We start from the raw sequence: 14,631 nt of genomic DNA, 5'->3' as shown, positions 1-14,631 counted from the left end.
TTTTTTTGCCAATATCAAAACAATGAAATAAGAAGAATAGGCTTTACCCTTTGTGGCAATAACACGGGTGTTAAGATGTTCAAACACCAAATAAACACCTGTTGCAAGGCATTAAGTCTGCATTAATCACCCATGCTTGTGGCAAAAATGCAAAGAAACATGCTCTAATAATATATGCATTGTCTTTGAAACTGATTGGCCTACACCAGAGACGGGCTCGCAACCAGCAGTGAATAAATAAAGGGCTGCACACACAGTACACGCATCGTAATTTATCTTTTTACATAATAGCACAATAGTGGAGCCGAGTATAAAAAGCCTAAGAGTGAGCATACATCCACAAGCTAAATAAGGACATCACCCTGTGCTGTATAGCAGGGGTCCCCAACCCCCGGGCCGCGTACCGGTCCGTGGCCTTTTAGGTGCTGAGCCGCACAGCAGAAGGTGAGCGGTGAGTCCGCGCGTGGCCCGCCCCTATTATTTTATTATTTACCACTTCCGTCCGCGCCTCTTTCCCGCACTGCGCACTTGTCTCAGTCACAGTGTCGGTAAGCCCACAAGCTCTAACCCTAGTAGCTAAAATTAGTAAAAAAACTAACGTCGCTGGAGAGCTTCTTTGAAAAAGGGGGAAAGACCCAATGAAGAACACCCCCCCCACCCCCCCCCCCCCCCGGTCCGTGAAAAAATTGTCTTCCACGAAACCGGTCCCTGGTGCCAAAAAGGTTGGGGACCGCCGCTGTATAGTATATGCGCTCCTTGCTGGGATAGGTGCTGCCCATGTAGTGCATAGCACAGCAGCTCAGCAATGGTGCATTGTGACTTACTGTGGATGCTCGTGCCATGGCATTTACCACCCTCTCTGCCACCCCCTTAACCACTTCCCACCACGCCTCCAGGATGGCGGTGAGCGATCTCTACACGCTGCCCCGCATCCCGGAACCCGTGTGGCTCACCATGACACTGCCCACATCCGACAAGCCGCAGCTGTGTCGCCGATTCATGCGCGAACTGGCCGCCCTCTCTGAGCAAGCCAGCAAGAACCAGTACGTGACACGCGTGCAGATACAGTGAGAGGACGTCCAGGCGTGACGCAGAATGTATATCTGTATGTGTGTATGTTGAACTTCTTTCGCACCGTACGTAGCCAACCGTACTAATCGGAGGTGTGGGGGAAGGACAAACTACACACAAAAAGCTGTTCTAAAAAAAGGATGGCCCTTGCACGCTACCGCTTGCTTTCATGTAAACTGTACAGTATATCGCGCTGTAACTTGTGCGATTGTTAGTGGTTTGTGTACTATAAGAACATGATTCACGTGTTGGCAGATGTTGCTTTTAGTTTAATTGCAGTCGTAAACATGCCTCTTGTCTACAATACAAATGTGGCCAATGGCCAAGACGGTATGTTTCCACTGCTTTGTCAAGGTCTGAAGCTGGCCCTGTTGTGTGTAAATACTCAGCTTTAAACAATGCATCACCCCATCGATTAAAATCGATGCTTACAATCATGCATCAAAAATGCACTTAATGTAAATATTTAATTCTACCACACTAACAAAAATACGTTTTAGACCCAACCCACTAAAAATGTGTAGAATGTATCAGGGTTGCATCCGAGGATCAATGTTGAATGTCCTCGAGGAGTTTACAGACATCTGGATTTCGAGCCCCCTGCCTAAACACGCACAACCAAGCACAAAGAGTCATGGAATCCGGCGCTGCGCATACACCGAATGACCCCCGTCACACCATCTCTCTCCACGAGTGCGGTGTATGTGGTGCATACACCACACGCGCGGAGCACGAGTGTGGCGGTTAGCGCGCCGCTGCGCTACGATCCTGGCAGCCCGAGTACGATTTCCACTCGGGGCCAACACCAGTGACGAATATCTGAACCGGTCCTTGGCCTCCCCTCGGTTGAGCCAGCCTCTAATGAGTGCCTGGTGTCATGTGTAAGCATCGGCACTGGGGCAACAAAGGTGATCAGTTGTGGTGTTTTCCACCCACCCACCTCGTGTGGTGTGCCAGCCTTCATCGGTGCTACTCGCTTTCCCCACAAGTCTCTTAAGTCTATAATGGGTGGTGGGGATCTTTGTCTTTGGTGTACACACAGGTTCTTGCCAGCGCTGCTGTCGGCTGTGCTGACGCACCACCTGGCGTGGGTGCCCACGGTGATCCCCAGCGGGCACCCTCCGCTGCACACGTTCGCGCAGAAGCACTCGTCCACGAGCCTGGACATGCTGGCGCGATCGCACCCCTACAACCCGCTGTGGGCGCAGCTCGGTGAGGCCGCAAACGCGTACAGTGGCATCCTGCATTCTTGTCGCACGTGTGCAGGAGAGTGCAATCGCACCAAGGCTCATGGGCCCGGGGGGGGGGGTGGGTAGAATAAAATAAACAAGGGATGAAATAAAAAATGCCATATGTACAAGTTGATAATTTTTTTTAATAGCGATGTGCACGTTTCCACATTAATGTGTATTACACTCTTTTGTAGCTTGGTCCTTTGTACATTTTGATGCTATTCTCAGGATAGAAAGCTGCAATGGTTGATTCGTTGAAATAGATTTGTACGCTTACGGTCAAGTTTTTTTTGTTTCTTAGACTTCTACATGAACTACAAGGAAAACAACTTTGAATTGAATCATAACTGCGGTTACTGAATGATATCGTTACAGTTCATTACATCGTGGAGGGGGGATAAATTGTTGCATCCTTGCCACGTGCGATAGAAATGTTGAACTATACGTACACATTTTGATTTGAAGCTTTCGTGACTGCAGGGATTCATATTCTTGGTTCTTTTGGTAAAGTCACGTAGAAGGGACACAATAAAATAATTCTAAAACAATATTGTTTCCCTTCTACGTGACTTTACCGAAAGAACCAAGAATATACGTACACATGTTCATTCAATATAGGATTAATGAATCATTGAATTAAATCTTCAACTCCCGAAGATTTCCACCCCACCCCGCAGAAGTGCGTGGGGAAGTACGTGGCGAAAGCTGGACAGCACGTACAAAAACCGTTCCGTTCCCCCTCTTCCCTCCTCTCCCGACCCACGTGTGTGATCAGGCGATCTATACGGTGCGCTGGGTAGCCCCGTGAAGCTGACGCGCACGGTGGTGGTGGGCCACTGCGAGGAGTTGGTGCAGCGCCTGCTCTACGTGCTCACCTACTTCGTGCGCTGCTCCGAGATCCAGGAGAGCCTCCTCGAGTGGGAGGGCGGCGGCACCGCCTGCATTACCACCAGCCTGGAGCGGGGGGAGGTGGAGGACTCCGAGTACGTCGTCGTCACGCTGCAGCCCTCCTCCTCCTCGTCGCGGTCCTACGCTCCCGCCGGCGCCGCTTCCCTTTCCGCCGCTCCTGCTGCCGCGACCAAGAAACCTTCGTCTAAGACGTCTGGAGCCGAAGGGGCAGCGTCGCCATCCGCTGGCACTGAGGAGAGAACTTTTCCAGACACCGGTTGCCCGAGAGGCGACGTGGACAGCTGCGGCTGTGAACTCGGCGCTGCGGTGGATGCCGAGGAGGCCCCCAGCGTTCCCGCCACCGCTGCCGCCCCTGTACCACCCGAGCCGGCGCAGCAGCCGGCATCTCCGGGCAGCCCGAGCGGCGCGGGCGCAGTGCAGCTGTGCCGCGACGTCGGGGACGTCCGCATAGACACGCGGCGTGAGGTTCTGATGTGCGTGACTCGCTCGGCCTCCGGGGAGCTGATTCTTCCCGCCAAGGAGATGGCGGAGGCGGAACTTGAGCGATTCGGCTTCGCCGTGCCGCAGGGCGAGAAGGGCGAGCAGCGTGCCGAGTCGGCGCTGCGGCGCACCTCCTGCTCCGACAAGCTGCACACGGACGCCATCGCCTTCTCAGCCGGCGCCAGCCCGCAGGGCAGTCGCAAGGTCAAGTTCCTCATCGGCTGTTCCTTCTCGCCGGACTCGGACACGGAGGCACGCGGCAAGCAGTTCTCCAAAACCTTCAGGACGTTTGAGGGCGACGGGCGTGCCCCGAGCCCGCGCGGGACTCCGCTTTCTGAGCCCAAGCCGGCACCTCGGACTCAGCTGGCGGCTCCGAGTCAAGCGGAGCGCGCGGAGGTGAAGCCGGGCCGGCCGGTTGGCCCCCCCAAGGGCCGTGCCCTGCGCAGGCTGCCGTCCTGCGGGGGCAGCAGCAGCAGCAGCAGCCTCTTCGATGAATACTTCGACGAAAAGAACGTGATCGAGACCAAAACCATCGACGACATCCCCGCCGAGATGCGCTTCCGAAGTAGTGGGCGCCCGGCGCTTTCATCTCCGGTCGCAATGGCGCGGGCGGGAAGCCCCACAGAAGTCGCTGGTGAAGTCTCAGCCCTCTCCACGAGGCAAAACATCCCCGAAGTGGAGGAGGAGGTGGAGGAGGAGAAAGAGGAAGAAGATGAAGAATGCGAGGTGGAGGCGGTTCGTCCTGCCTCCGTTAGCGGGTCGTCACGCCAGGACGCTGCGCGCGTCCGGCGCCCGTCGGTGTTCACCATTGGGAGCCCCCAGCTCTCGGACTGCTGCGTGCCGGACTCGGTGGCAAGCGGCCGCGCCGCCGCCGGGCAACCTGGCCGGAAGGGCAAGAAGAAGGCAGCGGCATTCCGCGAGGAGGGGGACATCCCACGCAACGAGAGCTCGGACAGCGCACTGGGCGACAGCGACAGCGAGGAGGGCTGCCCGGAGCCGCGCCGGCTCCACACCTGCCCGGAGGAGGTGGAGCTCCCCATGCCCAGGTTAGCACTCGCAGCCATCGCACCGGGCCCACGCCAGCAGACACCCATGCCCACGAGCAGGATGCTTTTTCAATTGTGTTTGTTTAAATTAGAGATGATGGTAATTTGTACGTACGTTGAACTTCTCTCACACTGTACGTAGACAATCGTGCTTATCCAAGCTTGGACAAAATAGAGGTAAAACTAAATAAATTCTAGTAATTCTCAATCCACTAAGAGGCTGAAGGCTTCCACACTCTGTTAGTAAATGGGGAAATTCTGACCATACTTCACCATGCTGGTCAGTGTGGGTTAGTGGGGTTGTGGGAGGAAGGGAACAGTTCTTATTTAACTTGCTGCTGATGTAATGTGGCCAGGGAACAAACTGGGGGTTGACAGGTTCTTAGCACAGCATGGCAAGTGAACATAATCCCCATGAGCACGTTTGGTCTATTCTCAGCATATATATTTCTCCTCGGACCTTGGAAATAATTAAAGCTTTCCATTGGACGTGATTACCGTGTCGACGCGTAACACGGGGGGAACGAGGCTCCACTAAACAGCCGCTCGTGTGGTGCGTTCGTGGTGCTATTTCCAGATCGGACTTGGTGGAGGTGGCCCCGTGCGGACGCGGCATGAGCAACTATGGGCGCTCGCTGGTCGGCGGCTACTGCCCGCGCTACGTGCCCGACCTCGTGCTGCACGGCATCCCCGGGGACGAGGGCCTGCGGGACCGCATCGCCGACGACCTGGCGCACACCGCACAGGTGAGCACGCGCGGCGCGGGTTGAACGCACGGCACGGCGGACAGCGGAATGGCACGTGGGTGACGATGGAACGGTGCGCGAGCGATAGCGTGCCACGCACGTCGGTGGGAGGTATGCTTCTTACAGCTGGCAGTTGCCACGCGGAAGGAACCTGGGCAAAGCTGTACACTAAGACAGATGATACAATTGCCACACCTGGTCAAATACTTACTCTCTTGTTGTCACATACTGAACAGGCACACGAGCTGTGTAATTTGACACTCAAATGTCAAATGGATCCCCCTCGAAGCACTAACAGTTTTGAGTAGGATTTCAATAAGGGCCTTTGAGTTTGAGATCCATGGTTTGTCTGACAATTTATCACCTTCTAAGGCCCTGGAATTCTGCATAATGCATGGCAGCACCCAGACCAACTTACAGTGAGGGAAAAAGTATTTGATCCCCTGCTGATTTTGTACGTTTACCCACTGACAAAGAAATTATCAGTCTAGAATTTTAATGGTAGGTTTATTTGAACAGTGGGAGACAGAATAACCACAACAAAATCCAGAAAAACGCATGTCAAAAATGTTATAAATTGATTTGCATTTTAATTAGGGAAATAAGTATTTGTCCCCCTCTCAATCAGAGATTTCTGGCTCCCAGGTTTCTTTTATACAGGTAACGAGCTGAGATTAGGAGCTCTTTGGCATCAACTCAACTTGCCATGTTTGGAGGAGGAGGAATGCTGCCTATGACCCCAAAAACACCATCCCCACCGTCAAACATGGAGGTGGAAACATTATGCTTTGGGGGTGTTTTTCTGCTAAGGGGACAGGACAACTTCACCGCATCAAAGGGACAATGGACGGGGCCATGTACCGTCAAATCTTGGGTGAGAACCTCTTTCCCTCAGCCAGGGCATTGAAAATGGGTCGTGGATGGGTATTCCAGAATAACAATGACCCAAAACACACAGCCAAGGCAACAAAGGAGTGGCTCAAGAAGAAGAACATTAAGGTCCTGGAATGGCCTAGCCAGTCTCCAGACCATAATCTCATAGAAAATCTGTGGAGGGAGCTGAAGGTTCGAGTTGCCAAACGTCAGCCTCGAAACCTTAATGACTTGGAGAAGATCTGCAAAGAGGAGTGGGACAAAATCCCTCCTGAGATGTGTGCAAACCTGGTGGCCAACTACAAGAAACGTCTGACCTCTGTGATTGCCAACAAGGGTTTTGCCACCAAGTATTAAGTCATGTTTTGCAGAGGGGTCAAATACTTATCTCCCTCATTACAATGCAAATCAATTTATAACATTTTTGACATTCGTTTTTCTGGATTTTGTTGTTGTTATTCTGTCTCTCACTGTTCAAATAAACCTACCATTAAAATTATAGACTGATAATTTCTTTGTCAGTGGGCAAACGTACAAAATCAGCACGGGATCATATATTTTTTTCCCTCACTGTACAGGCCGATGGCCAATGGAATTCTCCTTTGTCAAACACGGTACTCAAGATGTTTAATGCAACTGTCCGCGTGTCCAGACCGAGCGGCGCACATGGCACTGTGGTCTCGTGCTTTCTGTCCATAATCCCATTTTTCTCCCCGCATGCGATGTTAGCACCCAGTGTTGGACGAGCCAATAGCCGAGGCCGTTTGCATCTTGGCCGACACGGAGCGCTGGTCGGTACAGCTCCTCTCCAGCTCGCAGCAGCCGCGGCGCGGTGGCGGCGGATTGGGATCGACCAACGAGGGGGGCCGCCCCCCCACGGAAGCGCTCGTGTCGAGCCTAGTCGCGCAGATCCTGAGCTCCACGCTGCAGCTGTGGCGCTTGCACATGCCGGCCGACTTCGTGAGTGCCGCGTCGTCCACATGGGCAGTTTTTGTGGCTCTCCCCGATACGCTCTCGGGTTGTACACAGTGTTGTTCGGCAGCGTGTGGATTGCATGCATTTAAGCAGTCGTGACAGTGAAACGTGCTTTGCCTAATGGTGTTGAAAATGTGTGCGTGTGTGTGTGTACGTACACACGTGCAGTGTGTAATGCACTTGGAAGACCGGCTGCAGGAGCTGTACTCCAAGAGCAAGGTTCTGGCAGAGTATCTGCGTGGGCAGACACGAGTCCACGTCAAGGAGCTGAGTGCTGTGCTGGGGTGAGTCCTACGTCATGTGTGGTTTTCCCCTCATCGTGCATCACAATGACAAAGATCCCCCCGTATTATAGTCTTAACAGACTGTTGGGACAAGTGCTGTTAGCTGGCACCGGAATGGTACATGAGGCGGTGGGTGACCAACAGCACACCCGATCGCCTTTGTCTTCCCAGTAGCAATGTTTACACAATGCACCACGTACTCATTTGAGGCTGAGTCGACCTAGGGGAGGCCCAGGACCGGTTCAGATAATCTTCACTCGTGTTGAGCGGGAAATCGAACCTGTGTCGCCAGATTCATAGTGCAGCGCACTCACCGCTGCATTACTGCTCCTGTGCATCACGGACACCTGTGCACACACAGAATAATGTTGCCATGTCCGATGTAATCCGTGCCTTCATACTAAACTGTATTTCTAGTCCAATCTGGTGTTTGCTGCTACTCTCCGTTATGCATTTATTTCCATCAGTTATTGTTGAATATTTAAGTTTTTTTAATGGCATGAAATCGTGTAATGCATTGATGTGCATAAGATGTTTCATTTTACATTGCCCGCAGGGTTAACATTAACACTATCAACAGAGCGGTAAACAAAACTCCTGCGAACAGTTTTTTAAAATTATCAGTCGAAAATGTGATTCAACATGAACCGCAAACGAGAAAGTTGCACAACACAAATGCTTAATTTGCCGTGTATATTGTTCCCCTCAGGATTGAAGCGAACGATCTGCCACTGCTTGCGGCCATCGCCAGCACACACTCGCCGCATGTAGCCCAAATCCTGCTGTGAGCACCGCCGGTCTCCCAAGCCGCGTCTCGAGCCCCTAACAGGGCGCTGCCATTCCCGTTCCAGAATGGCCCCAGCGTGTTCTGCATGCTGAGAAACCCAGCTGCAAGTTGATGTGCGGCAGTTATTTTCTCTGCGCCACCAGAACTTCCAGCGTCCTCCAACGGATTGCTTGCTGACATTCGAGGTTTTCGGAACGCCCCGGGGGGCTTTTCCCGTTCTCACAAATGCACGAGGTGGACTCACAAGGACGTTCATTGGAGCAGCCTCAAGATCTAGTAGCAGGGTTTAATTGACTGCCTTGATTTTTAGCACAAAGAACGGGGCCTTGCGGAACAATTGTTATGAACAAAACAAGATCTGTGTGCAAGATTGCCGTGTGATCTTGCAACTCAGAAGACCTCCGTGACTGTTCAGACAAACGCTGTGACTGTTCAAACAAACGCTACGCTTTCGGATCTTCAGCAAGAAAGATACCATCCTTCGTTTGCACAAATTTCAGCTGGCACGCTATGACAAATTCGGAAGTTGCTTTTGGGAGTGCCTAACGGTCTTGGCAGATTTGTGTGGGCTTTTGAGAATCCAGAACACCTGGTACCATTGTACTTTGATTTGCACTTGCTTAGTTGTGGAAATGACTAAAGCCAATCCATTGTAAAGCCACCCATTTACTTCTTAAAGCACTTTTAAAATCTAGTCTTTGTTAACAAATGCAAAGATGACAATAACTCTTGTTTTCATACAACATAACACTAGGTATACCGTAAATAACCATGTCAAGTTTTAGGAACTATTTTATTTTACCATGTAAGGCCCACTGAGCTACGTAGTTCTTTTTTCGGAAGCGACCTGACCACAAATGATTGGTCAACGAAGTGGCTTATCGTGTGTACATTTATAACAGCCAAAATAATCTAAAAACATGTTTCTAAATGTGGAGGGAAAAACCGGAGGACCTGGAGAAATATCGACGCAACCACGGGAAGAACATGCAAACTCCAGATATACAGGCGTCAGGGTCGGGATAGAACCCATGACCTGTTTACCAGGCGAGGTAGTTAACATCTCGAAACACACTAAACTACCACACTGCAGGTCACAACACACACACACCAAACCACCACACTGTGCCCTCCTCTCTAAGGCATTGTGCAAAACACTTGGGAAAAAAGTACAAACATAAAGAACTGCTATTAATTTACAAAATTGGAAAAATTCTCAGGGGACGTGGCAGGTGATGATCCGGCGCTCGTGGGCAACCATGTCCTTCGCCAGACCTTCCAAAACTGCACATTCTCGACGGCAGTGGTTAACTGTACCGCCTGCTTCCACACAGGCCGCTTTCCCGTCCCGGTCTCGGGGCTTGATGAGGCTGTCTTGCACTTGGTAGATGGGGAGGAACGGCCGCTGCCTTCCAATTGGTCTGCTCAAGCGGCTCCAAGATCTTTTCCACAAGCTCGGAGACCTGCTTCTCCCTCTTTCTTCGTTTTGTTTCGACCACAACTTTCCATCGACAAGCAGCCCTCAGAAGGGATGGTGATCGCGAAGCAGATGAGCAGAAGGACGATGGACTGGCGCAGGCGGCATGCAAAGGACCGCTGAAGGTGAATAGGTTCCAGCAACATCACATCTAATGTGTTCACTGCCTTCAGGTTCGGATCGAGCCCACGCACTTTTACTCCAAAACCAGAACGAGTGCCTCTAGTGCTTTATAAACACAGCTTGATTGTTGCTCTTTATTTCTAGCTCCTCTTTCACCTTTTCCATAGGTAATTCGACTTGCTGCCCCCTTCAAATATCCCGCATAGTCGCCTGCACGAATGGCGAACAAGGAACGGATCTTTCCGCAGATCTCATCGTTTGTAAAGGAGACATTTGATCGCGCGTCAGCAGGTAGATGGCCATCCACACGAATAGCATGCCCAGGCCGATGCACAGCAGGTAGTACTTCACTCTAGTCAAACGAGTCCACCATCTTACCGCTGGCCGCCGCCGTCGGTTTCTTGGCCATCACTCAGTCTCTACGTTGTCTCAACGTGGAGGCAGAGTGACACGATAGCCTGTTGGACAACAACTTGCTGGACGCGTCTGCATAGCCCAAGGGGAGACGTGAGGGAAGCGGATGTACCTCGGTCCGTCGAGGTCTTTCTTGCGCCGGTTGGTGCTCACGTCGGGAGTAGCGACCACGGTCGGGTCTTGGTTATTCTTTAAGAAGGACGAGTAGCAGTCGAAGTCCGTGTCTGAGGTTGCCACTGAGCCGGCCCACAGTGCTGCAGCTATTGAAAGTTCGGGAAGGCTCCGGAAGGCGCGGCCGGGTTTGGCGGTAGGATAGCTTGGCGGACTTCGCTTCAGTGGAATTAATTTTATTCATCAACAACTACAACAGGGCGTGCGGTGGTTGTCTCGATGGGCATCGCCTTCAAGCCAAGCTCCAACAAGGCGCGCCCGAATTTCGTCGTCCGATTGCTCGGCCATACCGATACTAGGCCCCGGAGCGTTTCAACGGAAGATGACGGAGGACCGTGACAGAGGATGAAACCAAGTCACAACCTGTGATCCATTTGCTGCTTTATATGTTTATATATATGTATACATACATACAAAAAAGCCTGAAAATATGGCTGAGGTTCTGCGTGTCGGCTTCTTGTTTTATTTGTGCACTGGACATTGCAAGAACCGTTCCAAAGAGACATGCTTATTTCATCGTGGTTAAAAGCCAGGATCCAAGAATGTGACACGGCTATTCGGTTCATATTGCAGCATCTGAATCCATTGTCAAATGCAGCAACTCTGTTGAGCACAAGATACACAGCCTGACGAACGTTTTGGAAAAGAAGCTAGAAACATAACGTTCGCTTTTTTCCCCCTCTCCCATTGTTATTGTAATAAAATGCATGCCCGTTACAGCATGTTGCATAGCTTACTCAACGTGGTTCGCGGACGACAATACCAACGCGATTGAACCATTTAAGAGAACGCGGGAGTGGGTGGGGGGTGATAAAAGATGACGATCGGGGCCAGCTACCCCAGTCAAGTGGAACACCACGACGCGGGGAAGATGGACTTTTAGATGAGGGGGGGGGGGGGTAAAAACAACTTGAGGGATATCCCAGGCCAGTAAAGGAGAGAGGAAGGGGCCTGGGGATAACCCTAAAAGAAAAGAAAATCCATGTGGCCGTTGTGCGGTAGTACTTTCCCTCCGTGAATTCCCGCTCAAGTCCCTGAGGGGTTGGTATAACCCCTCTTTTCGATCCCTGTCCTCTCCCAGCCCCCCCCCCCCCACGTTGGACTTGCTCACTTGCACAAGGGGCGAGGACCGTCTGGCCACGAATTCCTTTCCCTTGAGATATGGTCCATATGCGTTGAGATGTATTTTGTTCTCTGCCGTGTCAATATAAGGATTCTTTCTCCCTGACGTTTTCAGCCAGTGCTTCCCATTGCTAAAGTAAACAACAGTGGGGGAGGCCGGGCACCCCCGTCTCCTTTCTCTGCCTCGTGAAACGCTACGGGACGCCAATTCGTTCGCTACGACGACCGAAGCCGGTGGGGCTCGCTTTGAGAAGTCGGCACACGTGTCTGTGAATTGGCGAGGGGAATAAAAATTGGTCCATTTTACCCCGGAAGAGGAAGGCCCACTCGACTCTTGTCAAACGCCTCGACTCCCATCCATCGTAAGGGGCCGTGTGCAGGGGAGGTGGTTTCTAGTGGCCATCTCAATTGCGTTAACTAGGGTCTTAACATTTTCTGCGGAGGCCCCTGCTTTTGACGAACCCCTTCTGGGCTTTACCGATGATCGTCGGGAGAGTCTCTCGTCTCCCCCGCCAAGATTAGGGCCAAGAACGCTCGCCTTTTAAGCGTTGAACAAATACATTGGAGCGTCCAACGCCGATCTGCCATCTGCATCCATGAACCCTGTGATTGCGACACCCTTTCAATAATCAAACTTGTCATTTGGTTTTCCTTCAATTTCATTTCCGTAATATACGCATGACAATCCTTTAAAACGTGTTTTTTATCATACCATATAGACGCGATTCCAGTGTGAAAGGGCATTCAAGCAGATCACTGTCACAAGTGAGGACTGTGGAGAGAATTGACTTCCAGTGGAAAAATCCACATCACTTCCTATGCAATTGGGTGAAGGCCGTACAGGCATCTTCGAAGCACCCGGTTGTTTTTACTTGTCCTCTTTTTTCGAGGAATGTCTGTTATAAACACTACAACAAAGATGTTGTGTACTATATTGTACATACTGCAGGCAGTTTTTAGTATGAGTGAAGATACCGTGTTGTGTGTACAGCTGTGGATGAAATTTTATTTCTGTTTGTGAGAAAAAAACATAAAAAAGCAAAAAGGCATGTGTTTTACCAAGAAAATCATTCCCTATTAACGTTTAAGTGTGTGTGTGGACAAATTAAGGAATTGCAAAAAAAACCGATGAGCTCTGTGTTTGTGCTCCGTGCACTGTGATTGGTGTGTGTAAATAAAGAACGTAGACAATAAGCGGTGTGGTGTGTCATCGTAAACTGCAGATCACAGCGGTGCCCCTGCAGTTTCTAATAAAACAAAAAGGCTGAACTCAGAAGATAATCACCTTTGTTTTTGAGCCTTCTGATGTCATTTTAAAGCTTTGAATGAAAAACTAAATCAATTTCAAGCTAAGGTCTGGAACACTTGGGTAACATTTGTGGCATCGCTTGCTCTCATTTTTTTTAAAGATCAACAACTGTGGTGACATCACTCGGGTGCCCTGGCGGCATCTTGAATTTTACATATGAAGGCTTTCATCTCAAACAATTTAAATCCTCAAACAATGAATACTTATACTGGAGGAATCCGTTGAGCTATAAAGCTCTTTTTAACATGTCCAGTCGGGGCGGGTGCAAAGTTACAAGAAAGGTGAACAAATCACCCAAACGCATACAAATACAACACTAAACCATCCCCATCCTACCAGACAGCCCACTGAGGTATTAACTTGTTATTATTCTTGGTTCTTTCGGTAAAGTCACGTAGAAGGGAAATAATACAAAAAAACTAAACAATATTTCCCTTCTATGTGACTACCGAAAGAACCAAGAATATGAATCCCTGCAATCACGAAAGCTTTAAATCGAAATAGTAACTTGTTCAAACGCGACCTGGTCACGAATGATCGCTCAACAAAGTGGCTTATCATTTGGACATTTATAGCAGCAAAATCGTCTAGACGCATGTCCATAAATGTGGAGGGGAAAACCGGAGGACCCTGAGAAAAAATCCAGCCGAGGTGACCACAGACACGACCATGTACACTGCTACTGGCAGCTCCACGCCGTGCCACAACAAATCGTGAATTTTAATTCGAACACTGGGGATGAGAGGCCAACAGTGTACACTGCGAGTCCTGGATTGAGACTTTTTTAAGTAATGTGCGTCCCCTTGTGGAGAGATGTAACTTTCAAGGTGAAATGAGCCCTCGTCACTAACAAGTTGGGCCCTTAGATCATCTCGGAAATATATTCCTTGGACGTTGTTTACAATGAATCTATTTTCGAGATCTAAACAAAATTTACTCCTTGAACCTTGTGGACACTCGTCGATTTTCATTTTAACACGTCGGCTTTCGCAACCAATATTCATAATAAAAGTTTTTGGGTTAGATCGCGTTATTTATAAAAGTGTCAACCCTCCACCACCCGACACGGCCAAACAGTAAAAAATGGATGTAATTACCAGCGAAACGTCGTACTCAAAAATTGTAAATGCTGTGGGTTCACTCTTCAACACACCAGTGGGCTAAAGTAGTGAACTATTTTGTCTTTTGTCAACGTGACACTTTTACTGTTTGGCCGTGTCGGGTGGTGGAGGGTTACGACACATTTATAAATAACGTGATCTAACCCAAAAACCTTTATTATGAACTCGTCGATTCTATGGCCTCGTTATTTCGTTTCTGCCGCCACCGGAATTGTCATGCGGTCCATGCTCTTTGGTTCTTTCGGTAAAGTCACGTAGGTAAAAATAAAAATTAAATAAAGTTAATCAAATCACAAACATGCTAGTTACACCTGATGACGGAAGCTTGTGTTGCCTCCGAAACGTCGTGATTTGATAAACTTTGTTTTATTTTTACCTACGTGACTTTACCGAAAGAACCAAACAAACAGTATGGATTATTGCAGTCACGAAAACTTCGAATCTATCATGCGGTCCTTCATCAGGAGGCCTGCAAGCTCATCCAGCTCGAG

General features: G+C 50.1%; 1 protein-coding gene across 4 annotated transcripts in view; it reads left to right on the top strand.

Annotated features, from left to right (window-relative positions):
* Window positions 1-12,904, top strand: part of LOC116950996 (folliculin-interacting protein 2-like) — a 65,560-nt gene extending 52,656 nt beyond the window's left edge. For all 4 annotated transcript variants that reach the window (XM_032969257.2, XM_032969255.2, XM_032969254.2 and 1 more), the window contains 7 exons: window positions 897-1,043; window positions 2,114-2,283; window positions 3,079-4,738; window positions 5,316-5,484; window positions 7,087-7,317; window positions 7,501-7,616; window positions 8,326-12,904. In XM_032969257.2, coding sequence (XP_032825148.2) covers window positions 897-1,043; window positions 2,114-2,283; window positions 3,079-4,738; window positions 5,316-5,484; window positions 7,087-7,317; window positions 7,501-7,616; window positions 8,326-8,404 — 2,572 coding nt within the window. In that variant the 3' untranslated portion in view covers window positions 8,405-12,904. The remainder of the gene's footprint in view (window positions 1-896; window positions 1,044-2,113; window positions 2,284-3,078; window positions 4,739-5,315; window positions 5,485-7,086; window positions 7,318-7,500; window positions 7,617-8,325) is intronic.
* Window positions 12,905-14,631: the final 1,727 nt, after the last annotated feature.

This window comes from Petromyzon marinus, chromosome 41 (assembly GCF_048934315.1).
Source record: "Petromyzon marinus isolate PM22_M1 ecotype Great Lakes invasive population chromosome 41, UKy_Petmar_22M1.pri1.0, whole genome shotgun sequence".
Lineage (NCBI taxonomy): Eukaryota > Metazoa > Chordata > Hyperoartia > Petromyzontiformes > Petromyzontidae > Petromyzon > Petromyzon marinus.
This window is presented reverse-complemented; position numbering and strand designations above follow the sequence as displayed.